General features: G+C 42.0%; 1 protein-coding gene across 1 annotated transcript; it reads right to left on the bottom strand.

The window, feature by feature from the left end:
* Nucleotides 1-27,475, bottom strand: RP1L1 (retinitis pigmentosa 1-like 1). Its single transcript, XM_010583206.1, has 4 exons — nt 26,837-27,475; nt 8,146-8,311; nt 1,552-6,248; nt 1-780 (listed from the first exon to the last, which is right to left on the bottom strand). Exons 1-4 carry the CDS (start codon nt 27,473-27,475, stop codon nt 1-3), a joined length of 6,282 nt encoding a protein of 2,093 aa, XP_010581508.1.

Below are 27,475 nucleotides of genomic sequence, written 5' to 3'. Positions count from 1 at the left end.
CTAGAAGTCCAGGTCATCCTGGCCAATCTCATCAGAGTCTTCTTTCTTTTTAGAAGCCTGAACTTCATCACTATGTTCAACCTCCTTTGGATTTACACCTTCAGCATCTGCCTGGTCCTCATCTCCCGAAGGATCAGTGCATGAAGATTCTTTGTCCTCTTCTTCTTCCTCACAGTCAGGATACATCTGTGAGGGTTTGCTGCTCTCATCACTTTGAACCTCTCCATTGGGATGGCTGCTCATGGGGTTATTGTCATCTTTGCATTCCTCTTCACCTTCATCTTCAGACCCCTTCTGGGACTGCTGTGAGAAGTTTCCTACAGAAGAATAACAAGAAAAGACAGCTGCTTTGTTCAGACTCTTTAGCCTTTTCCTGTTTTGTTTGCCTTTGGCCCTTGAGGGTCTCTCAGAAACCTTGTTGTTGCCTTTGTCTTCATACTTTTCATGTGCCTTGTCAGGGTCATCACTGGTCGGTTTCTCATCATTCTCATCATATTTATCACCTCCTTCAGTGTCGTTTTCCTCCCCAGCTGAACATGCCTCATCTTCTGACTCTGGATTTGCATCTTCCACTGCCTCAGCTTCATCCTGCTCAGCTTCTTCAGTTCCTTCTGCAGCATCTCCTTCAGGATTGTTGTCAGTTCCAGAGCCGTCAGCATCTCCTCTGCATTCCGATGTCTCTTCCTCATCATCAGCCCCAATGTCCTCATCCTCTGGCTCCTCTGTTTCTTCAGCTTCATTGTCAGCTTCATCTTCAGCTTTGGACTTCTCTTCAGCTTCCTGCTCTTCCTTTTGAGTTTCTTCTTGCTCTTCCTCTTTCCCGTTTGCTTCCTCCTCTGCCTTTGTTTCTTCCTCCTCTTTTGCTGCCTCTTTTTCTTCTTTTGTTTCTTCCTCCTTCTCTTCTGGGTTTTCTTCCTCTTCTTCCACTTCCTGCTCCTCTTGTTTTTCTTCTTTATCATCTTCTTTTGCTTCCTCATCCTCATTTGTTGCTTCTTCTCCTTCTTCCACTTCCTCCTCCTCTTTTGTATCTTCCTCTTCCTCCTTCACTTCCTCCTCCTCTTTTGTTTCTTCCTCTTCCTCCTTCACGTCCTCCTCCTCCTCTTTTGTTTCTTCCTCTTCCTCCTTCACTTCCTCTTCCTCCTCTTTTGCTTCTTCCTCCTCTTTCATGTCTTCCTCTTCCTCTTTTGTTTCTTCTTCCTTCTCATTCACTTCCTCCTCTTCCTCCTTAGTTTCTCCTTCCTCCTCATCTTTTGTTTCTTCCTCCTCCTCCTTCACTCCCTCCTCCTCCTCCTGCTCTTCCTCCTCTTTTATTTCCTCTTCCTCCTTTGTCTCCTCTGCTGCTTCCTCTTTTACTTCCTCATCTTCTTTCTCTGTTGTTTCTCCCTCCTCTTCCTCTTTTGTTTCCTCCTCTTCTTCTGCCTTCATTATTTCTTCTTCCTCTTTCTCTTCCTCCTCCTCTTTTGCTTCCTCTTCTTCTTCTCTCTCTTTTGTTTCTTCCCCCACTTCTTCTGCTTCTTCCTTTTCTTCTTCTTTGGTTTCTTCATCTTTTACCTCATCCTCCATCTCACAGTTTTGACTCTCTGATATTTCAGATCCTTCTCCATCTCTGTTCAATGTTGAGCTGTCCACTTCGTTTAATTCTGGCTCCTTTTCTTCATTGCCCTCCACTTCCGTTTCACTTGGCTGGGGTTCACCCTCATCGTTCTCCTCATTTGGAATTGTTTTGATGTCCTGGGCTGCTTCTGAGGCACAGGCTTCCTCATCATCATTCTTCTTCAACCTCAGGATTTGCTGTAAATCAAATGCCTTCATGACTGGGGCATTGGTGGCCACCACTGGCTTTCTTGCAGGCTTGGAAGCCATTTTTTTCCTCACACAGGAGTCACATGGGCAGTATTCCTCCTCACTTGTTTGTTCATTAAGACTGGCCTCAAAAGCTGCACTAAATGCTGTATCTTCATTTACATCAAATGATAAGTCTGATGTGTCCTCTAGCCCAGTCTGGGTTCCATTCTTGTCACTGATGAGTGACTTTTTATGCATAGTTTGCAACCGCCGTCTCCTCTGCTCAGTTTGGAGTGTTGACTCACGCTTGAGTGGTTCATCTGGAGGTCTTGGCATCTTCTTCCCTGCTCTGCTTTTGATCTTCCTCATCTCCTTATCTATGCTTCTTTGTATCCTTTTACTCACTTCTTCCTTCAGCTCCAGTATCATTTCATCCATCTGCTGGTTGTTCTGCAGGTTCCACCTGACTTTTAACTCATTCATGGCACTGACATAGTGGGTCATGAACTCTTTCTCAATTTTCTTGAGCAGTCTCAGGACCCAAATTGGGTCCGGATCCACTGAATTTTGCTGGACAAAGGATGCACCCATAGTGGTGGCCATATTGACTTTGGGCTCTGGGTCATTTGGAGACTCTTTTCCAAGCTGCTCTTCCAAATCAGCTTTCAGCTCTGTTCCACAATCAGCATCATTGACATTTGTATCATCATTAGTGGGTAGCTGATCAGCTTCCTCTTCAAGATTTTCTTTTGGGAGTTCATCATTCACAGCTTCATCTTCTTGTTCTCCATTTTCAGTTAATTTGCTGTTTTCTTTGTTTTCATTTTCTCCCCCTTCCTCCTGACCATTTTCACAGTTACTGCACTGATCCTCCTTATTCTCTTCTGCCTCCTGAATTAGAGAGTCCTCTTTAGTAGACTGTGCTTTTGCCTCTCCTTTTGATTTTGAGCAGGCTGTTGAAGGTCGGGATGACTGCTCTTCCTCTTTACTTTGCTCCTCACCCTCAGTCAGTTCAGTGCCAGTCTCTACATTTTCCAAGTGTCCAGCTGATTTGAGTTCAGCAGTTTTCTGTGCCGCTAAGGTGCAGTCCCTGGCACCAGCTGTGCTCTCTTCTGAGCCACCAGAACCACTGCCAACATCAACCCCAGAGGAGGACATGGGGGTGAAGTCACAATCTACAGATTTGGGAGCTTTAAACCCAGAGGCTGTCTTTGGCTGCTCACTTGCCTCTTGACCTGAACTTGGACCACTTTTTTCAGCTGTGCATCCAAACCACAGGGCTTGAAAAATGTTTAGCAGCTCCATATACCTTGGCTTATTCAAACATTTTGATTTATCTGATGGATCTTCTGACTCTTCATCAAGGAGTTGGAGACTCGCAAGACAAGTAATCAAAATGTTGGCAGAGTTACTCAGTTTTCTCCCCATAGTGGGGGACACTTCAGGCAAACTGTTTGATCGGTCAAATTTTGTTTCATGTTTTGAACTGAGCAAGGCCTTCATGATCTGGACTGAAGTCTGGACAGAGGTTGGCAGGTCTCTTCTGTTGTTATTTTGGCTGGATGTAACTGACTGGCTGCATTCTGCCTGGTCAGCTTTGGCAGCTTCGGCAGCTTCAGCAGCTTCGGACACAACCTCAGAGATTTGTTCCTGATTCACACACTCTTCAGTCTCTTCATTAATAGCAGTGCCTTCTGCTGTCTCTTTTTCCACTTCATCGTTTGCTTCATTTTCAGCCTCCTCTACATTCTTTTTCTCAGCGTTTTCATCCTCTGAGGTTTCCTTGGCATTTGGACAGTATGATACCTCAGTGGTTGCCTCTATACATTCCTCTTCTGCATCATCCTCCATTTCATATTTCATAAGCAATGTTTCTGAAGGGATTTTACTTAGCCATTCTTGCACAACTTCTTCTGGAGTTGTATTTGGTAGAGTAGATGGCATTAAATCACTCCCTTCCTCTTGCATACCTGTGCTTTCTAACTCTTCCTCCACTTTTCTGTTGCAAGAATCATCAGTCTCTTTATTCTTCTGATCATTTATTTCAGTTGCAGCTGATTTAGACCCATAGGAAGTTGCTTTGGAGGAATCTACGATTTCTTTCTGCTCTTTTCCTGTGGTCAGCACTGACTCAGTACCTATGCTGCTAAGGGAAGAGTTCTTCAACATGGTTGAATGTATTTTTTTGCTGTTTGGCTTCCCTTTTGGTGGGGCAGGACAATGCATACTACATACTGACAAAGTCTCGGACAGTGATGCTTGGCTGGAGTTTGACATCCTCACATGGAGATTTCTAGTTTTTACCTGCCTTGATTTTGAAGACTGAGATATGTTTGATTGTAAACACCTATCATCACTTTCCTGGGATACCTGTGTCAACAAGCATTTATCTTTTACTTCTGACTTTGAAGAGACTCTTGAAGAGACACTTGCAGGGTTTCCATTCCTAATCCCAGTCTCAGTTGAGTGGTCACCTTTTGAACATATACTTTCACTCATACTTCCCTGTCTTGAAGATGGGGCCTCTGAATTAATCTTGGAATGACCCTCTCCAGCTTTTCCTTTAGGGCTTGAAACACTTGAGCAGAGGGATGATGGCTTACTATTTTCTTCTCTATGGCTTCTCTTCTTTGAGCCTTTTGAGGATTCACTGTAGCCATTGGTGGTACTTTTCAAGCTTTTCTCCTCAGTAAAACCTGTAATCACCTGTGCTTCACTAGTAGATGAAATGTTTGAGTGAAAAGATCCTGAGTTATGAGACATGGGGCGTCCAATAGATTTTTTCTTGATTTCACATGAGCTTTTGGAGTAATTAGATGCCCTGCTGCATGATCTCAGATCATCTGCATGTAGGGAATTCTTCTTTTTATTCCGAGCGGATTCAAGTGAAGACACAGATATTTCAGACCGTGCATCCAAATGAATATGGCTGTGTTTGCTCTTTTTGGATCCTCTGGAAGAGCAAGAGGCATTGCACAGAATCTCATCACTGTCACTTCTCTTGCTGTTCCTGTCACTAGCTCTGGAATGGGGGGTACCTTGTGTAGAGCATCGTTCACTTTCACTGCTCTCATCTCTAATTGATCGGCTGGGCTTTGTTTTTGCTGACACTGAGCTGACTTCATTGATTTCATCTTGTTCTGCTTCGACCTCTTCAGCCTCTTTCTTAGGGCAGGACTCACTGGAGAAGGAGGAGACCACTACGTTGTCATCAGAGTGGTCATTCTGTTCACTCTTTGCTGTTGGCGTGGTACAGTTACTAGACTTGCTGTGCTCACTGTTGGCAGAAGTGGAGCACCTAGTGTTATCTTCTTGATTTGCCTTCTGAAGACTTGAGGAGGACATGCTCCTACCTGTGCTACTTGTTTCCTCACATACGTTCTTCTTGCTCTGTCTGGACTGCAGAGATGACCTTGATGAGACACTCCCAACTCTGCTGCTTTCAATCTCTTCTGCATCATTCTTTAAGCACTTCACAGAGGAAACTTCAAAACAATTTTCATCTTCATTTTGTGAATTGGTTTTGCTGGCCTCATGGTCTTCATGGGCATCTTGCGTATCCAGGTTGTTTTCACAGCTTGAATGTGACATTAAACCCAAGGACGAAGGTCTCTGACTATTGCTCGTGCTTGTCCGAGTGTATTCTTGCTGGTCTTCTCCATTGGAAACACCTGTAGACAAATCACTTCGACACATACACTTTTTAATGGATCTATATGCCACTCTGTTCTCTATAGTCTCTGAGTAGGATGAGGACTCTTGCACAATGTGCTCAGAGAACTCCTCACTGGATGTGGTGTGGAGGCTATCCACAGAAGCCATCTTTTTGTGGACTACTCTCCTCCGGGAAGATGTGCTGGAGCATGACGACCGTGTGTGCCAGGTGCTTCGTACACTGGGCTCTTCCCTCTGGGATGTGTGCATGGGGTTTTTCCAAATGTCATAGTCCTGGTGTTTCTTTCCACAGCTATGACAATGAGCCTCGTCACATTCTGATTCCTCAAGTTTTGACATGTAAGAATCAATATCGCAGGGATATAATGACTCATCTGCCTCTGAGCTGGCTTCTGGGTTCATTTTCTGTATGGGGTCTACTCCGCTGTCCTCCTCTACACCTGACTCTTCACAAGGCAACTGGTTCATCAGATTGGACTTTTTGATCTGGGTGGACCACTGCAAAGTCTCATCATTCAGCAAGCGGAAGCGGACTTTCATCTCAACGGATAGGCTACCATCCTTGTTCACATGTACCCGTTTTTCTATGTCGTCATTGACCAAGGAATGGACCAGGTCCCCAGGTTTTGAATGTGAGAAACTGTTTGAGAAAGATGCACCGTTATCCGGTGAGGCAAGGAGACCATTAGGATACGACTTTTCTGATGATAAAGAAAATCTCATTGACCGATTGCTTGATGCTGACCGTGGATGGATAACACTTTTTTTGGCTTTCAGTCCAAAGTTCACTGGAGTTTGAAATAAGTAAAGAAAAGAAAGATGGAGAGAAATGTTAACTCATATAAAGATGACACAAAATATATAGGTCAAACCCTGAAACTAGTGAATACTGATATTATTCCATTAAAGCTAAGCCTATGCCAGTTTACATAATTTGAAAATTTGGCTTTGGCTAAGTGATGACCATAAATATTAAGTTTGAATTAATAATCTGTATTAAAATCTTCTATACATTAACTTTATTTTTTTTTTAATCTAAATTGAAACACAAACACTTTTTTTTGTCATATTGAGTGCACGTCAGGAAGAAAAAGAAATATATATACAGAGCAATTTAGTCTCAGAGTTTCTGTATTTTATCATGCTGCAAATATCCCTTTATTTAACTGTGCGAGTTTTCATCCTTCCTATTCAGTCGGGGAAAAATACATGGAGAAGTGACCCTCTTCCTTAGCTAGAGGTCAAGTGTCACACATTTATTGTGCATCATCCACCTCTTCACTCACATGCTGGGAAACACAGATGTGGCCGTGTAGACCAGAGCAGCACTCAGTCCCTGCAGGGATGCGGCACTATGAATAATTATAACGCTTATTAAAACATAAAGAATAAATGGAAAAGGAATTGTAAGCTGGTGATACTTACAAAAAGAAATAGTGGTAATTATGGAAGAATCAGTAATAGTACGGGAATCTTAAGAATTGTAATCCAAAGCACATCTCTATGGATCAGTGCAGTGATCTGCATAGATTTATTCAAGTCCTTGACCCTTCATTTCAAGTAGAGTACATTGCTATCATGCAGTTTTGCAAGATACACACCTATCTCATTTCTAATACAGATTTGTTCAAAGTTTACTTTTATATATCTAGACAACCATATGCCTCTGTGGGCACATGGATATGCAGCTGAATGGAGGGCATTTTAGGCAGGTAGTGTTGAACAGGGAGCACACCAACCAAGATCAATAACACATGAAATATAGCTCTTATCTAACCATCCTTATGCATTTGAACTGATGTATTTGCTCAGTCTCCTGATGGACAAAGCTTCAGATTATTCCCACTGCTCCCTCCAATTTTTTATGTCTCAGGGAGTGAGTGTGGCATGCCTCTGTCCTTAAGTTTCTACAACTAGTTGTCAACATATGAGTGAATCTTTCCCGGGTCCTGGTATTGACAATGGTGAGAAACAGGTGCTCCTCCAGAGCACACTTCATTTCATGCTGAAACAAATCCCTAATACAGGTGAGATGAATTGCCCTTTGGACATGGGAAGTTTCTTTTCATAGGCTACTGACGGTGGCTGGTTTAATTACCTGTGACCTCAGATAACTCATGATGAAGTGCCTAAGAAATATCATCCTGAATAACCTATAACATACTCCTTCCTGAACATAACCTTTCCATAAAAACATGCTTTGTTCCCAAAAGGCTACACTGCAGCTGTAACCGGCAGGAGCAACTGAATCTCCTGCTGACAAAACCAGGGCATCTTCTGGTCCTGGTGCAGGCAAATGCAGAAGTGCAGGCATTATATGACATAAAGACAAGGCGATAGAGGATTCGTGGGAAATCTCAAGGGTTTGGGGAGCCTCAGAGGCAGACACAGGAAAGGAGGGAGTTCTGGAAGGAAAAGGAGACACAGAGATATGAAAGAGGAAGGGAAGTCAGCCAGACACGGGGAGCATGTAAAAGAAAGACTGGAGGGTGTAGGGAGGAAATCCTAGAAGGAAACCAGAGAAAAAGAAGGGGAGGATGGAAAGGCCTGGGAGGCAGAGAGAGGGAAGTACATTTTCCACGTGAAATCTGCGCATTGGGGCCATACAATAGGTGCCTGTAATCTCCATGTTGTGGGACACAGGCCTGGAGAGGACGGTGCAATATGCGCCGGAGTTTTTCTTACTTTCATTGTTTTCATCGACATTGTTGCCATTGGAACGGGGAGCCAGGTTGGGCAGCTTCTCCACCGAGTGTTTCCTCAAATTCTCCATTGAGACAGGTTTAAATGGCTCCCGGCCGACACACACCAGCACGCTGGGACAGTGAAGCAGAGCCTGCATGCTGTCGATCTAGAAAGAGAAGAGCAAGTGGGTCACCGTAGGCCAATAGAGCAGAACTACTTGTTGCCTTCCAGGTCCAGAATCACAGGACATTTAGATGTCACCTAAAATAAAATAAACATGGTTCTGGAGAACTTCAGGGTCTACCAGGGCCTGTTGGTAGACTCTGTTGCAGTACTCTTCCACTGAAAGAGAGACTCTGCTATGTTTTAATCAGATCTCCTAAGATAAGGAAGGGATGGGAGAGATTGCCTAAGGGAGAAGATATCTCATTTATTACAAGGTTTTACATCTTCTGGGAAAGATTTAGGCATAATCAATGTGGTAGTGAGGAAGGGGGTGGAACCAAAGGCTTCTCAGTTTCCCTTACAGAGAATTATACTCTTCAAGTCTTCTAATTCCTGCATGGGACAGCAATACTCCCTGGTAAATGCTACATTCTAGGTTGACCATTAGTTCTCTTACTTCCTCTGCTCAGGAAAAGACAAGAACTGTGACTTCCCCTAATATTACCTCAAATACTCTCTCAAATATTACCTCAAGTATTGCCTCAATGAGGGACAATGTGGGACATTGTCCCTCAGCGTGGGAAGTGCCTGTGAAGGACTCTGTTCCTCCACAAGAACCCAGGCTTACACACTGCCTCTTCATCTTCACCTCATGACCTGTGTCTCGATTACTCACCAAGTCCTTCATGTCAGCCGCAGCTAGGAACAGGGAGCAGGGCTAGACACGGCAGAAAGTCACTTTTACCCAAATACAATGTTTACCTAGCATCTAAAGGAGCAGGAATCAGTCCTGTGATGAGCACTGGCTAGACGAAGCCTGGACCCTCTTTCATCTTGCTTCTGCAATCCCTTATTTGTAAGACTGAAGTTAAGCTCCCAGGTAAACCACTCGTTGGCTTCTAAAAGGATGAGAGGGCTCTCTTGCTGTTTGAAAGGTCTTTAGAGTGGCCAACATCTGGCAGCTTTGTGCTGTCAGGGGTCTCCACAATCCAGCTAGGATGTTCCTTCCTCCTTAGACTGCTATATCAGGAGAACATCTCTAGAGCATACAGGGTCTCACCATTAAGAAGTGACCATGCAATGGGCTACCGAGATGTTAGCTAGCACCGGTGGTGGGCTGAACACTATCTTGCTCATAAGATGCACCCTGACCTCACTGTGTCACTTAATCATCAGCCCATTAACTAGCAGCCGAGTATGGAAGAGAACAAATCTTGGAGGAGCTGTGATGACAATTCTGCAGTTGTCACACGTGCCTGGCATAACAGAGCATGAAGGGTGGACCTCATTCTCTAAATGTTGCTGTAGCATCAGAATGAAGAATCAGGCCCCCTTTGGAGCCCAAGCCCTGAGTTTGTGAAATGCCTCCGGGGTTTTCGGAGATTAGTTAGTACCACCAGGGCTTTGAGAGGTACTGAGATAATAGTGCTGGATCTTGTGCAAATAAAAGGAGGGTGAATATGTGGAGGGTGAAAGAACAAGACAGAAAGAATCACACTCAAGGTCCAGTTAAACACTTGCGGTAATTTTTCTTACAGTAAAGCATATGGCATCAACTTTTTAGTGGGCATACACTAAAATCCCATCGTCTTCCCATTTTTTTTAATTTACTGTTTGCACTGTAACAACAGTTAGAAGCTGAGGCCATTGCATTTGGTGCTATAAAAACCCACAGTAAGTGAGGCTCTGCTCTCTAAAGCTTACATTAAGCACCACTGTGTGTAAAGCAACAAAAGTCCTGAGTCTATGTGATAAGCACCATGAAACAGAAACAGAAAATAACCCACAGATCTCAGTCTGTCTATCCCTACTGCTTGTCATTTGTCAATAAATCCACTTTTGGTCCATATATTTGTAAAGGAAACATCTTTCTAGCTCACTCAAAAAGTTTATAGAAAACCTATAATTTAATAAATGACAATATTTTGAGAAGGGTTTTGCCACCTGTATATTTCTTTTCCTTCTTTACTTGCCTGGTCTTTTTTCTTTTGTTTGTTATTCCTTTAGTGAGATCTTTCGCTGTGTCCTTATACAAGTAGAAAAAAGATGAGGGTAAAAAAGGAGAAAGAGAAAACGAAAAAGAGGGAGAGAAGTAAGAAAAATAGATGTGAAATCCCTCCTGATCTTAATGTAAAACAACCTGACTTTAAAAAGCCACTAAGTGTAGGGACTATCCCTATTTGCAAGGGACATGTTTTCAGTGAAAGCTATTTTTTGCCCAGGACATTTTCTCACATGGTACTGTGTCTGTATATAGATACTTCAATCACACTCATCACCGGTGCGTTGTGTCTGCAGAAAATAGATGGTGCCAATGACACAGCTTCAGGAATCGATGGAGCTGAGCCAGATGAGTTATTGAATTTATATATGCTCCACAAACCAAATACTTTCATATGGAATATACTTGTGTTATGTGATTTAAAATAAAGGGTCTGTCATGTAGTATTTCTGGCATCATCAGCTCTTTAGCAGTGTTTATACCTATAACATAGCCTTTATTCCTAATAAATTGCAAGCTTAATATCTTTGAATTATAATTGTAGAAATTCATCTATATTTGGGAAATCAGCACTTCATAACGCTTCATTGTAAAAACATTTTGGCAGTTGTAAATACAACTGAATGTTTCCTAAGTGTTAAATAAACGATTTTTTTCTCACATTGATTTGGTTTAATGCAACGTTCATTCTGTCAGGGCAGTACGGTGGAGCTGGGATAATAGTTCATCTCATTTTGCTCAGCACAGAGCTTTCCCACACTGCTGCATGAATCCCATCCTCTCAACAACACGTCGTTGCCTGGGCTATACAGAGGACATCTGTCTTCAGGGCAATCAATATGGCATTTCTTACTAGCGCTAAATTATCTCTAAACAGTATGTCCCCTCTCAGGTGTTTAGCAACTTGCAGCTCACCCAGCATGTCCCAGGATGTGATCCATGCATTGCTTCTCAGATTTGCTTCTTCTTAAGGAATATATAAAAATTATTTCTAATGAGAAGGGATCAGATCCTGAACCTGCAGCCGGGCCAGTGTCTACTGTTGCTCCTGAATGCGCTGAGAGAAATATTGGCCCCATTTCAACCAGTGGCAGAATTTCCCCTGGCTTTTCTGGAATCTGCATCACACTGGTAACAACTAGGAAACAACACAAAACCCGGGAGCTTTCTTTTGCTATCCTGCGAGAGAAGTGATCCTGTTCTTCTGCTTAGACATAACAACCACCAGACAAAGAGTTATTACAGCTTGTGAAATTGTATTTTCCATGCACCTTCTGCATTGATTTTTCATGCCGGGGGAGGAAACAGGACATCAAACAGAAAATTGGTAAAGTGGTTTGAGAGATAAGATTGCAAGATTTGGCAGTAACACCATGGCAAAAAGCAGACACAGTAGCTATTCATATTTCAGAAGCACGTGAGCCCCAGAGAAAGAGATGAAATATTAGATCTGATTAAATGATGAGAAAATAACCTGATGTTGAATTGCTGTTCAGGATAGGTAAAAGGAGGGAATCTTCTTGCAGAGATGACAGTGTGAATTCCAGCGTATGGGATGTTGTTCAAGGCTGAGATGTGCCTCCCCAAGCATGATCCTAGTCTAACTCTCAGGAGTTATCTTACTCTAAAGTGGCTTGCTCTGGGACCTAGGCTTTCATAAGCAATGCTTTTATAAGCAACTTCTATAAAGGAACATACTGTCATCATGTCTCTTAGGTAAGTTCTGGAAAACAAGGAACAGGCATCCTTCTCTAAATGTTGAAATCAACGGACACAAAGATAATAGCTAGATTTGGCCTCAGATTTTGGACATTTAAAAGTTAGGTGTGTAGGACTGAGCTAGCTAACCAACCTTTAGTACTAGTAGTAGGACTACCAACATGTAGTCCATGTAGAAAGGGCAATTCCTGTATCCTGCATTGGACATCTCTTCTGTTGTGAGACAAATCATGCTCTGGAAATGCCTTTCTCCCTTGGTATACAGCACCTTGGAATGATTAGGAGAGATGTAGACAGCTAAGCTAAGGCAGATTAACTCCAGCCAACGTGACCATTCAACAGTTACCAGGAAGCATCATCTGAGCTGAATATTGAATATCAGCTCCAGGGTCCCTGGCCTGTGCTCCTTCTTGAAGGCCATATTATTTCAATGAGTTGCTGCTCTTAATTACTATTTTAGGAATACAGTCATAATTAACTTCAGCTGTATAATATCGAATGTGGCATAATCCTAACATAAGTAAGATCAGTAATAGAACATGCTGGGACAAACCTTATAGGTCTGTCCTGAAGCAGGGAGACTATCACTGCAGTAAATATTAAATTATTTAAAAGGGTCATTTAAATTTCTTGCAGTTGGTGAAACCCCAGGACTTTAGAGACTGTTGTTGTCTGACCTTTACTGTATTGCATTATTTTTTTATTTATTTATAAATTCCATTAAAACAGAAGAAAACCATTTTTTTCCACTGCGAGAGTGGCCAAACACTGGAACAGGTTGCTCAGATATGTTGTGAAGTCTCCATCCTTGGAGATATTCAAAAGCCAGCTGGACACCGGAACAATCTGAACCTAGCTGGACACCTGGACAACCTGCTCTAGTTGACTGTGCTTTGAAAAGGGGGGTTGGATGAGATTATCTCCAGAGGTCTCTTCCAACCTCAGTAATAATGTGATTCTGTGATTTTTTTGTAGGAGAGGTAGTTGTTATTGTCATATAGACCTCAGCCTGAGGAAAAGTGTGGTGGAACTGAAAGAGTAGAAGGTAGATGTTCTTAGCTGCCTTAGCTGTTACTGGAGAAAAATATATATCATTAGGGTGGGATGTGTTTCATTTTAAAGCAGCAATAAAACCTTAGATAGTTGGTGCTTTCTTTTTTTTTTTGTGTGTGTGGGCAAGATCAGAAGATGCCCCAGTGAAATAAAATGGTGGCTATTGGTTGGTCAGCACAGATTTTTTCCGACATTTAAGTTTTCTTTGTTTGCTCAGAGATGCCATTTATCTCTTCCGAGCAGTAGCCTGTAAGGAAATCCTTCTGGTAAACAGATTCCTCTCCTCCCTCAGGCTGCCACAGCAAGATTTTTGAGTACCCACGCCAGGATACCATATTACAAGAAAACAGTATTACATCCCAGTCCAATTTAGCCATAAAAACCAAAGGCAACTGATTGTGAATACTTAAAATCTGGTGATCACCTCAAGGAGTTGTGATGGAGAAAGGAATGCCCTGCCCTATTGTTTCTCCATTAACTCATCACACCTGATTGTAAGTCATCTTTTACAGTCTAGGCTTCTTGCGCATTGGTGGAGAGCAATCGATATTTCTGGGGGACAGGTCGTTTCGCCCCAGGAAAGCCAGCTGATACAGGTGGTACATCCCCCACTGGACATGCCTGCCTCTTTCACTGTCTAGAGAGAAAGTCAATCATCTCAATGCAGTTGTCTAAATGTAGATAACTAGAGCAATTTGAGATGTTCTAGAGTATCTAATATGCGCCTGAGGATGGCAGACAGGATACAAGTTAAATATGAGACCTGTGCCCTACCAGACTACCACCTGAAAGCTAAGCAGGAAACATCTAGCATATTCATATAGAGACAGTTAGAAAATGAAGTGTCTTCATTTGCAAGCTGAATCCCAAAACATGGTAACTTCCAAGAATATTTTAATCCATGATAAGTGAACAGTCAGGAGTAAAATGGAAGAAAATGAATGGCTGATGATAAAGGTCTTTGATGGGTTAGGAAGGAGTTCCTATGCATAACTCAGGCCCCATTCAAGCCCTCTTTTGAGTTCCCTCAATGTAATTACCCTGTCATATGAGCTCATGAGAAGGGTTGCTCACAGCTAAGGCACTTGATGTTCAGAGGCAAAAATCCTCTAAGCAAAATTCACAGGGAACAATCTCTAGCAGTTTGGTGGGCTGAAATAGACTCCCGTTAAAATTTTATTGCATAATCCTTGAAAATGAAATTAAGTTTCTCAGTCTTACTGCAAAACCTGATCCAAATCCCACTGCAACCAATGGAGGGAAACTTGCTGACCTCTACAGACTCTGGATCGAGAACCAAGAGGATTATGGAGGCTGTTAGTGAAGTTTTGGACAAGAAAGCAGAAAATTTGTTGCCAGTACTTGCCTCTGTTGAAGTATTTTTGTTTGTATCAGTCAACTTCTGACCCACTGTGGTGTCTTACAGATCAGGTGCTGCCATGTGAAAAAAATTGCAATTTGCTGTGTGTTAAACCTACATGCACAGACTCTTCCAAGGAAATGTCAGCTATGTCTTTAGGTTTCATTGAAGTTTTTGTACTTCTGACAATAAAATTCTGACTTTTCAAAACAGTAAAACTTCTGTTTACTTGCATACTTCATTATCTCGTACCACAGGAACTCCTTGTCACAGTGGGATATGTCACGTATGGATTGGTTCAAAAAAGCCAAATGTTCTTTCCAATAAAAATGTTTCATAGGCATTACCCTCAGCCCCCCCTGGGGAGGTCACCATGTGCAAGGTGGAAATGAAAGGACATCCTCTCCTCTGAACTATGTCTACTTTTTTCAGTTTGGGTGCTATCCATTGGAGGATGGATTGTCTCCATGAATGTTACTGTACAGTACCTACCACAAAGGGGCTGTGATGTCAGCAAGGACCTCTAGGTGCTACTGCAACACAATTAATAATAAAATGTCATCATTACCTAAACAGAAGAAAGACAAACATAACATCTCTAAAATTAGGAATCTGTTGCTTGTTGTGGAGAACATGCTATCCTCTGGCTCTTCCCAGAGAAGAAAGAACCTTTGAAAACCTTACTCACCTCAGAAGCTGAATATGGATACCAGTTTCTGATTAAGGTAAAATGTAGGAAACATCTTTTGTTTTAACTGTGCTGTCTACCAGCCAGCCACAGACATTTGAGAGTTAGAGAGAGAAAGACAGAATGGGGAAATAACGCAAGGCATGGTTGAGATCACAGGTCCATAAGCTAATCCACCTTCCAAAGAGTGCAGAGATGCAAGGGAGAAACAGGAAAAGCTTGTAACAGACATGTTGAAGAAAAGGCTAACGGGCTGAGTTCATTGCCTATCATGCTGACTCATTGCCTTGTTTCCTTGCGCTCTTTCATCTGTTCCCTTTTGTCTTTCATTCAGATTTACAACTCTTTGGAGTGCAAACAGCCCTTTTGTTTTGTAGTTGTACTACATTCAGTCCAGGGGGATCCTGGCTCTGAACTGGGGTATCTCGTTTAACAATAATAAATTTTGTATTTTATTCATGCCCTTCCCCAGACTTTGCACTGGAGGAATTAGAGTGGTTCTTCTGGGGAGTGGTTTTTTAAAGCTATGCTAATCTGTTGGTCAGAAGGTGAATCATAGGGCGTTGCCACTCCATGCCCACATACATATTAGCAAGTTAGCGGAAGAAAAGAAGGAGGAAGGTATAGGAAAGTGAATTACTTGACCTCACTTTCTCCAACATCAGCATGGGCAACCTGCCCCACACCCTACCACAGTGGAACACCCCTTTCCCCATCTGCAGAGAGGCTGGTGGATGTGGCATGGGTGTGTGTTTGGTGAGCAGCCAGAAGACTCTCCCCATCCCATCAGAAGGAACGCAGAACAAGAGCTAATACTGAACTTAAATTACGGAACTATTGCATGGAAATATGGATCTAACCCTCTGCAAACTGTAGCACCCCAGTGATTAGTCTAGAAGAGAGTATGCAGCATCCCTTCCATCTCCCACAGCAAATCAAAACTCACATGGTCTCTTACACACTAAATCAAATATCAGGTCCCAAAATCCACATGCAGGAAGCAGGACAGATGCCAGTGTCCTAGGCTCCTGCAATAGCAGGTAATCTGCTAAACATAAATTACATGCTGCTACCTTTATTTGACTCTTATATCATGGGAATATGGGCCAGTGCATTGCTCCAGATGGTGAAATGCAGCACTATAAAATGATTTGTCATACCAACACTTCTGAAAACATCAGCATCTTCTAGAACTTTTCAGACATGAGCTGTCTAGTTTTCTGGTTTGACCACTGTGTAAAGCTGCACGAAAAATGATAGCTTTGGGAGTTGTGATCTGGAAATCAGGCCATGAAGCACTCAAACAGCCAAGTAAAATATGTGAAAGACAGAGGAATAATGCACTGCACTGCTTTCTCAGTCAACCACAGGCAAAGATCATGTTTAGCTATTTCACTGCTGGCAGCTTTTCCTGGAGTACTCACAGATGCCTTTTCCCTGTGTGTGACACTTTGCACATGTATAAAGAAAATGTTCTGAGTTTGGCCCTGGAAATAGTCTGGATGAACAGGTCTTTTACCAGTCCAGGTGAAATACTACAACCAGAAGTTCAGTGGCCATTGGAAATCATCTGGGTAGCAGCAGAAGAGAACCACTGAATGGAAAAAGGGGAAGGAAGAGGAAGGACTGAAAAAAAGGCATGAAGAAAGCAGAAAAGGTTTTGAGAGACAGGTGAGGATGACAAAAAGGGGAAAAAACCTGATTTACAGCCTGGTTCAGTTTGGAAGACAGGCTGCTAGGATTGTATGAGGGGTGCCATGGTTATTGCCTCTGTGGGGGATGAGCTGGTTCCTGATGAAGACTATGGGAAGCTTCCTAAGGACTTCCACTGAGTGCTGGTTTGAACTGGGGAGGTCCCCACAATGCGTTGACTTCATATGCAAACTTTTGGTGGCCTTTTCCCTACCCACCCACCCTGTCAGCTCAAAATGAGGTCTGAGACAGTTCTAGCTGCAACTCAGGCAGAGGAACAGAAAATTGCTGTTAAGGGTGCAAATTTCAACATACAAGAGAGGAAGGTATTTCTTAGAAAGTTTTTGCTGCAGATATTTCCCACCTTCTGACACACTGCAGTTCCTCAGGGAAATCAGAGTCCACCACCTGCTCCTTTGGCACCAGGTTCATTAAATCTGGTCCATCCAACCTCAGGATTTGAAAACCATGAGTCAGACTAACATCCACCCCACCCCAAGCGCCTGCCCTTATGCCCTCCGAGGGCAGGATTAGCTTAAAAGTTGACAAGTCTTGAAAAATGCTAAGCATTTGGTTCTTGCGATTAGCCTCGTGGTGACTGAGTCAGTGGGAAGGATACAGTTCATGAGTTCCAGCTTCTCCCCAGGACCAGAATCTCAAAACTTACTCTTTTTATATGGGGAATATCTACATCACAGATGAAAAGTTACTCCAGCTGGAAGCTGAGAGGGAAAAGAGGGAAGCACAGCATAGGTGTGTTCCAACTAGCTGTAGGAGCTGGGACTGAGTATATAAACCCTACCGCTTCTAGATCAAGCTCATAGATCCATACGGCGTTGTTCCATGGTCTTACCATCCAGGGTGTCTCCTAGTGTAAACATTTGTGCATTGTGCTTCTTTGAGCACTATGGATATAGTGTATGGACTCCAGAAGCTCAGGGCATAAAAAGAAACACATTTAGCTGAAAACCCTGGTTTAATGGAATAGTTTTCTTGTTACTGAGTCCAGGGTTTCACTTTCAATTTGCAGAGTCCATAGTACAAATGTGAAAGCTGGAAAGTTGTTTACTTCTACACAGCAGAAGTAGCTCCCCTGATGTTAGCTCAATTTATTTCAGAAAAGATGCAAGCTGAAAGAAAACCAGACCTTTCTAAGAGTTGCAGCAGAATCCTTTGAATTCTCTGTTCAGGGCCCAAAAGGAAGAAGCAAACTGATGAAAATGCAAAACATCCTCTCTTTTCCTCTCCTGTTAATGGTAAAAACTCCAAAATCTGCATTTGGAAAACCAGATATCCCTATGAAAAAAACAGCCTTTCCTGCAAAAATTCTTTGCAGAAACAGTGATTTCTACTTAACGTACTTAAAGAAAATTCACAGTTTTTCCAGGAGAGGGTGGAATTCTGCTATTCTTTGTATTCTAGGTAAATGAATAAATAGAAGCATTAGGTTCACAAATATTATTGCATATACTAAATAATATGATTGGAAATGTCTTTGCCCTGGATTAAATTCAAAAGAATTAGAAAGTAATTACACTGTGCTACATTATTATTATTGAAAGAACAAAATCTCCTCAGGCTAAGGGAATCATTTGCATTTGGTATATGTTAGATAAGAAAGTATTAGATTTGGTATATGTTAGATAAGAAAGTGGCTAGCACATGGGGTCCATTTAACTACATCTTGTAAGGCACTGGGCCAAATGATTTCAGGGCATCTCAAAGGTTCATAAAACACACCTGGATATGAGTCTTCTTATGGATCAGGTTCATGGAAAGTTTTGCTGAGGTTTACAGATCGCTTGTGTAAATCTCATTGGAGTCATTGTGGTTTTGGCATGGAATCAGAGAATATTGAACCTGAAACCTGTGGTTTGTTTTTAGACTATGACTCACACACACGGTGGGTGGAAAGTGGTACAGCTCACTTGATAACAACGGTTTGCACCAGATGAGGGGCTGAAACTGGTTGCAGTTACTCATACCTGAACACAGCATGAAACCAAGTGTCACAGTGAATATGTCAACATGAACCAGAAAATTAACTATCCCAAGGAGGGAAATTATCACCTTTCTTCTCTTAGTGTTTATATATGTACCACGTTTTAAAACAGCTTATTTGCCTCCATCTATCCCATTCCATCAGGGTCTTGATGACACCTGTCATTAAGACAGATGAGCTTGGTAGACAGCCCAAACATGAGTGGCCTAGAGGATGCCTGCGGGCAGTCTACAGATGTCCTAGAAATGGCTATATGGTTGTGTAAATCTGAGCCAGGAAATATGTCAGACAAGCCTGTTTCCTGGCCTTGCACCCTGAGGTCACTGCAAATCCAGTCACTATTATCAAGGATGATTTAGTAATAATAGTTAGACCAACACCTTTACTAATAACAGCTAAAAATAAAAATTCTGTCTTTACTCCTAAATTAAACAACTCTGGATCCAGGGCACTGGAACCGAGTTGCCTGTACTGTTAAACTCTTCGAATGGTCTTTAGTGCATTTAAAGCCTGGATCAGCTGGCACTCTCCCAAGAAATTCCTGGACAGATCTGGGAGTTAACATACACCAGGGACCTTTCCTAAGGAGTAGCTTGAATGTGGCCACCCAATTACAAAGGCTGTAGGAATTAGACCCTATTTTGGAGGCTACATAGTATGAATATGTATAGATAGTGCCATTCGGTGTCAGGGCCAGAGTATGTGTCCTGATACTATTCTGCCTACTAGAATAGCTGTAGCCCATGGTGCTACTTCTGGGTGAGGAATATCTTAGCCTACAGGTTGCTGGAGACTGGGAAGACACACTGGGAAAAGCATCGCTTCATATGTGCCCTTCTGTCTTTCTCCAAGACTGCTACAACTGGCCACTGCCAAAGATGGCTTGATTTGACCCAGAACGGTTAGTCTTGCCACAGCATCTGGTGTGTCTCATTCCAAACTCTACACAAACACAGAAGGAAAATGAGGGTCCTTACCCCAAGGAGTTTCTAATAACTAATCCTTTACAGTCTCCAGTTAGTGGTGCCTGAGGAAGCATTCCTTAACTCGTGATTGCTCCCCTGATTAACTCGCACAGTAATTCTCTGATCCCTCAAGGAAATTTGGTTGCATACAGTGCTCATTCTACAATGTTCTCACTTGTAGAGTCTAAGGCAAAAGAGAGCCTTTCTGGTCATCTACTCTGCCTTTCTACATAACAGTCTGGATCAGATTCACTCATTAAATATAACAACTTACGGTCAGCCTTGAGCGCGCCTAAGCAAAAAACCATCTAAGTCTTGGCCTGACTCCAACAAACATAAAACTAGCCACATCCCTTGGAAAACTCTTCTGACGGTTGATAAATCCCATTTGAGAAGCTCATGGTAATTGCCACCAATAACCATAAACTATGTAGACTATTTACCATAACACAATGTGGTTTCAAATGCCATACAAGAAGGAGTATTGGATTTTAAGGAAGAACTTGGTTTTGTTTTTGTTTTAATTTAAGACAGTCAGTAAAAGGCAGGCCTAGTGATTCAAGAGTAAGTGCAGAAATCAGGACATCTGTGACTAGACATATAGTCATGTTGCTGGGTTCCTGTGACTTAAAGAAGTCTTAATGACTCTTCAGCTGGAGGACCCTGGATAATTGCCATTTGTCAGGGAAATCCTCTGTTGCTGCGCAGTTGCTGTCACGTAATCCCACACGTCATTTCTTATAGTTTAATTGTCTGTGAGGATTTCTGGTCTTTCTCTGATCTCTCTCTGTCTCTTTGCCCCTAGAGGCATCCTTCCCTCTCCAGAGGCAGGCGGTGGGGATCTGCACATAGGTGCACTCTCCTGTGGTTGAGACCATGGAGAAAGAAAATGCACTGGGTTGTATAAGAACTTCCCAGAACAGAGATGAAAGTCCATGTGATGGAGAAGATAACCTACAAATTTTACTCTACCTTTTTTTATTAAGATATCTGCTCTTAGTAACACACCTGGTTCTTTTTTAGCGTAGAACTGATGTCCCTAGTAAAAACTAGGAAAGCTGCAATTTTCAACTGTCTCATCAGCCAAGTGATCTTCAGATGTAGAGTCCCATGTCTTATGTTTGCTAACATTTAAAAATCTGTAGTACTTTAAAACAAGTATATGAAAATCTAGGCCTGGGTTAATTTTAGGTGACTAGTCTGAGTCAGTCTTCTGATCTTCTTCTATATTCAATAAAAAGAGGCCAACAGGCAAAATCACCCCCCATCCTAAATGCCTAATAAGATGATCAGATTTAGATCAGTTAAGTCCAGGCCTGTCTATCTTTTAGTGCAGAAACTTGCACAAAGTGTCACTGACAAGTTAATGACATGTCAATGTTAACCTATATAACAGATTTCTCCATTTGGGCACTATTTCCAGTTAATCACCTGGAAAACAGTAACTGGTGGCTTGACCGGAGAAGAACTATACGATTTACGCTATTTACTTGCTGAAAATTTAACTGATTTTTCTAAGCTAAAATCAAATTAAATTTGCCTCTAGTCCCATAATCATCCAATTACTAGTTTGCTTTAGAAACTGACAACAAAAATCATGGTTAGTTTGGGAAGAGGGGCTCTTGGCTCTGCTGATATTGGTCCCCAAATACTTAAACACCTATTCACTTCAGTGGGAGTAGCTCTTCCTTCCTAGTAGGCAGTCTCCTTGATGCTTAAGAGTAAAAATATCAGTTTCACCTTGTTTAAGGCTTCGGGAATTAGAACGAAAATTCAAATGTATAAATACCAATAGAACCACTCTGGATTTCTACTAACATTGGAATCAGGATCTTTCGATAACTGTTTCTACTGACCTGAGTTTTGCATAATTATTATAGGCTAATTCTGAATTCATAGCATGGAAAGACTCTCTGGCCCAAGAGCAATGAAGGCCCATAATCCAGGCCACAGAAGAAACAACCAGCAAATACACTGACCTTTCCTAGGAAGTTCATAAAGTATTATTTTGAAAATATGTGAGAGGTAAATAAGCAGATAAATGGGAGCAAGAAAAGACACAAAAACAGCAAAATAAGTGTGATCACAAAAGCAAGAGCTCTGCTGGCCTCCAATGGATCTTGATGCTACACCACCACTTTTGGCCTTACAATGAACTTCATCTGTGTTAGGATTCTGCATAGCTGCCCATGACCTTCTTCTGACTTTCTTCCATGAAAAAGAAAAATAGGTAAAATGTTCAGTTTATTGGCTTCATGAAATCACTAGCATTTCTTCCTTTTTTGGGTAAAACCTTACGCTAAAACCAATTTGAAAAAAAATGAGACAAAATGAGGGCTATAAAAATAAATGATACAAGTTTTGTCTGGAGAAGAAAATGTACTGATGTGCAAAACCAGCGAGATTTGCAGTCCAAAAAGTTTAGTTCCCTGTGAGTTATGATTGAATTAAACTTAGAGGTTTACTGGAAACATTTGTGGACTAGGCAGACTACAAAATGAAGAAAACACTTTTCTCTGCTTTTTCAAATCAATACTACATGAAAGGAACACAAAACAACAGGCCTGTTCCATGTGTGTCTAAGTTTATACTCACTAAAGGTATAATAGGAAACCAATGACTTGTAATCTTCAAATGTTCTGGATTTTTAAAATAAAATAGTAAAGATACTAAAACAGAGCCACTGGGCAGTATATGCCAACCATACATTATGTTTCAGAGGTGACTTAACTTATTTTAAGATTTGAGTTCAGATCCGGAATTATAGTAGTAGAGGAAAACAAAAGGAGATCGAAGGGACAACACTCTCAGGTCTATGAGTAGCACTTTCATTGGTGGAAGAGAACGATTCACCTGTAGGAGATGAGATTTTTCAGTTTTTGTGTTCAGATTTCAAGAGATCAAGAAAAAACTGGCAGCAAAAGAGACATTGTGAACCTGCTATTAAATGCCATGAATTGTGTTGTTCTAAGCCAGACAAATACAAAGGCAGTCAAGCAGCAGTCCAGATGCATTGCTTAGGAATGAATTTTACTGTTATTCAGTTAATCTGTCAAATCATGGGAATGAATGTCAAAAGTTACTGTTCCCATCAATCCTAGCCCTCTTTCCCAGAAATAATGGCCTCTGTAATAAGTCTTGTGAAAAATGTACATAGACATGTCATAAAAGCAGTTTACAAAATTATTAAAAGATAATTTGAATTATTATTTAAAGATTATAATAGGAGAAACAAGGAAATACCCAAGAAATATGAAGCATCCAGACACCTTTGAATAGTCATGGAAGATTGGATGCTTGTTTTCGTTGTCTCTAACAGAAAATTCAAATGTAAATATAAAGGCAAGACATACAGTCAAAATTAATCTTTGGCACCAGTCGAAGGAGGTTATTTCAGGAAATGCCCCAAACTGTGTGACAAATTTGCCATTTTCACCCCTCAAAGAAACTGCTAGTATCTGGTGAAAACCCTGGGATACAACCAGTTGTCTATAGGGAACAGAGATCTTGAAGATGAGGTACAACAAGAAAACTTAGACAGAAGAACAAAAGTGGTTTAGACAATCCTTATGAAAGGAAAAAATGGGAAAATCCAGGACAGAGTGACTTTTTTTGTGGTTTAAATGCTTTGTACCCAAGACTAGAGTAACAGGTCCAGGAAGTCCTAACAGCAATGACCATTGAATGAGCAGTAACAAACAGTTAAAGAGCAAGAGGTAAATGGTTGAAATGAAGAATGGCCAAAATATCACTTTAAAAGATTCCCCAGAAAAGATATTAATAATCACATATTTCCTAGCTATGTGTAAGCTGATAACATTGATCCGGTTGGACCCATAGACACCTATCACTGCGATATTCTACATAAAAGGACTGCAGATTAAATTAATAAGGTACAGAAGATGAACTGCCTATTGACAAGATGGTAATGAAAATGTTCACATCCAAAAAAAGAATCCCAAGGGACTGTGGAGAGATTAAGTAAGTGATAGTGTTTGATCCACACCCACATTTCTGCAGATGGAAAACGTGAGGATTTATTGTGGAAAATATCATTATCACTACCTAGAAGATAATTTTAAACTCCGTGGCATGCCAGAGAAGATAATCTAGCTGCAACAAAGAGCATCAATATCTCTTCAAGTGATGTTCATGTGCAGCCCAGGCTGAACCATTTCCAGAAACAAAGACTGAACTGGGAATGGGGATGCAAAACAAGTGACAAAGCTATTGACACGTTGTCTCCTGAAGAGACCTACATAGCTTGTCACTTAAACTGTCAGCAAAGTTGTTAGCACGTAAAACTTAGTAGGTGCCATCAGCTTCAAATACTCCCCAGTGACCGCTTCTGGTCAGTCGGTACCCATGTCATTCTAGCCATGTCTTGCCACGTCTTGGCACGTTGGGATGAGATCTGACTCTGGGAGAATAGAGACCCTTAGACAGCATGACCACCACCACAGAGCTGAAAATGTAAAAGATAACTGCCTGTCTTTAGATGGAAAAAGAGGTGGAGGCTAATAATAGTGAAGATATTGTGTTTACAGTGTGTATTTAGTATATATGCCAGCTAAAATATTGGTGTTTATAATGACTAGAAGGAAAATTGTGGGAAACTCATTTAAGAATCACAAGGAGAACATTAAGACTGCACTGAGAAGTAGAAAGCAAACCTTTTCTTTGGAGAAATGAGTGAAAATTCTCAAAAATGGAAGATGTGAAGAAGAAGTTACTACCACTACACAAGATTATTATCTCCATGTGGACTGAACAGGAGTCCAAGTCTTGAAAACTGGAGAAATCAGTGACAAAATAAAATACTTCTCCATAGATTATAACACATCTTGGCAGCAGGGTGGGGTTTGTTGGGTTTTTTTCCTACATTGAGTTGACTACATTTGTAGTAGTAAAGCAATCAGTGCCAGACTCTGTTCTTCAGAATGGAGGTCACCTGAAGCAGCCTGGCTGCTCAGACACAGGCTGGCCACATCGAAACCACCTACAGTGAGTGGTCCCAGGCACTAAATCTAAAGTGTCAGCAGACCATTGCTCTGGGCCAAGACCAAACCAGGGAAGATGTTAAGAATTTAGCAGAATAGAGAAAAGAAGGATGAGATCCTGCTCTGACATTTTTTAATTTAGTAGTATAGTTGTAGCTGTCGTACACAGCAAACTTCACCTTGCAAATAAATTGATGGAAGCTAGAAAAAAAGAACCTACCTGATTCTGAAGGCCTCTAGACACCTATCTTTGGCCAGCTCCAAGTTCAATGGACTGTCAGCTTAGGCTCAACAGCTATATGGGAGCTTAGCCACTTGCTTCACTTACAGAAACATTTAGACACTGACATGCTGAACCTGAAATGAATCTGGCCTCAGATATCTGCAGTCATTTAGGCAGTTACTTGGAAAGTAGCTGTCTAAAGTGCCTATTTCTTTCCATTGACTGCTGAAATAACTTTGGGCATGGGATTTGTCTTGCCTACAAGTGAGCCATTTTTTTCTACTCTCCCATTAGGAGAAACACAGACTCTAGACACACTTAGAAAAGATGAATGCCACAGTAGGGTGGCCAGCTTGCTCACCTTTTACTTAGACAACTGGCTCTTAGGCCGTGAAGTCTGAGGACATGAATTATCTATTTTGCTTATCCTAGGCCATGTTGGGTTGTCCATAGCTAAGTTTCCTCTCTTGCTCCTGGGTCTCTTTTCATAAATCATTAGTTTCTACAGGACCCTCAGTTTCTGAGCAAGACTGGAGTTCTACTTATCTGGCATATGTGGAGTGGCACCGTCCTTTCCCTGGCATTTCATCTCATCTCATCTCATCTAACTGCAGTCAGGCTGACACTCTTTTAGCCTCTAGATCAGTAGAGTTGGGAAAGCTGTAGCAGTAGGATGTTCGGGAAGGATATTTTCCTTGGAACCTTCAGCTGAGAACAGGAAGCTCTTTCCAGAGTGGTGGGCATAGCAGAAAGCACTGTGATGTGACGTGTTGCCTCCACCAGGAAAGATGACTTAAGCCACCATTATCCCCTCTCTCTCTTCTTCATAGCTGCACACTCCTGCCCCTGTGCCAGGTCAAAATTATTTGGGTTAAAGATATTCCTCCTTTTTTTTTTTCTCCTCCTGTATAGTGGGTCATTTGAACCCAAGTCATTTCAGTCATCTGGTTCAGAAAGTGACACCACAAATGGTTGTAACATTACCACTGAGGAGCTGGCACACAGCACTGTAAAGGTGGAAAAAGTGGCAAGGAGCAGGGTAACCACTCCACTCAGCTGCACTGCCAGGGACAAGTCAGGCTAACATGTGAGACCTTTTCAGAAGAAATTAAATACAGGTTATAGTCTACGTTACAAAGAGATGGAGGAGAAATCAGGAGAATCTCAGGTTTGTCAGGAAATTCCTTTGGGAACAGAAGAACAAAGGAGTTGTCATGTCCCAAATTTATTATGAGAGTCCACCCCAACTGGCACATTCACCAAATCATCAATACAAATGCATCACCTGATCCCACTCATACCCTAATTACTTATGCATTTATCAGTTATATTACTGCTGAGGTTCCCACATCATGAGCAGGACCCTGTTCTGTTAAGAACTATGCAACTGCACGGTTCTACCTGAGGGCCGTCTTACTCTGTTGAATTCCCAGTTGTTAGGTATAGAAAAGTTAAGCCTCTGTTGGGACATGCCTCCCAGGAGAGGGTGGGAAACTCCATTACCAGAAGTTTATTTAGGGTTTTATACCCAGCTGTAAAACATTGAGCTTCTGGGCTTCTGTCAAAAGTTGCCTCCCATTGACCCAAAACTGATGTATGAAGATCTTGAATGGCTGAGCAAGATTCTTCTACACCACCCATTCATTTAAGTGGTGGGGAAGTACATTGTGTGACAATAACTACACAAGACAAAAGAATTAATGTAAAGTGGGTAAACTAATGGCCCCATGAGCTAAAGGATTTGCATCACAGGGAGTGCAAACACTGATGTGATAACACCTGTTAGAATAAGTGACCAGCACTAGGTATCAGAGATACTTGCCTTCTTCCCATCAACAGTGTAAAGCTTCTTCACTGGGAACTGCAGGATGTCTGAAATCTCATCCAGGAGCGTTTTGAAACTCCTGGCATTTCTGCGGTTCAAGATAATTGAGCGCCGGAAACCACTTTCTCCATTCTTAACTAGAGTGATTTTCTTAGGTATTCTGGGGCCATGCTGAGTGAAAGGTGTGGAATACTCTTCAAGCTTTCCCTCCTGAGCTGCTCTTCTCAAGGTACTGGAGGGACGACCATTTCGCGGAGGGCCTGGCCTATGTCCCCCAGAAGTAATGCTAATAGGCTTGACATATTTCTTGTCGGAGCAAAGGTAGCATCCTCCATCCTCCAGCTGGTCCAGCTCACTGATGCAATGTATTCCTCGTGGGGTGGTGATGGTCCGTACCCCAAATGGCAGTGGGACCCTATGAGAGAGGTCATCCATGAGTGCATTGAAGCTCTTGAAGCTTCGCTGGTTGATGGCCATCTTGACTCCTGCAAACTGAGGATCTCCACTCTTGAAGAAGGTTATTTTTTTGGCTGGGGGTACCTTGGTGACAGTGCTGGTCCGAGCCAAGGAGGGAAGGGGCTGCTCATAGTTGTAGGAGCTGGTGGTCGACAGGTAGTCAGCAGGCACCTGAGTCAT

The sequence above is a fragment of the Haliaeetus leucocephalus genome, unplaced genomic scaffold (genome assembly GCF_000737465.1).
Source record: "Haliaeetus leucocephalus isolate CR32 unplaced genomic scaffold, Haliaeetus_leucocephalus-4.0 Scaffold871, whole genome shotgun sequence".
Lineage (NCBI taxonomy): Eukaryota > Metazoa > Chordata > Aves > Accipitriformes > Accipitridae > Haliaeetus > Haliaeetus leucocephalus.
Note: the sequence above shows the minus strand (reverse complement) of the source record. Positions and strands in the feature narration are given on the sequence as shown.

Coding starts and splice junctions, on each gene's coding strand:
- RP1L1 (XM_010583206.1), bottom strand. CDS start 27,475: ATGACTCAGGTGCCTGCTGACTACCTGTCGACCACCAGCTCCTACAAC. Junction 8,312..26,836: donor ACACTGTTGATGGGAAGAAG/GCAAGTATCTCT, acceptor TTCTCTTTCTAG/ATCGACAGCATGCAGGCTCT. Junction 6,249..8,145: donor TGTCGATGAAAACAATGAAA/GTAAGAAAAACT, acceptor TTCAAACTCCAG/TGAACTTTGGACTGAAAGCC.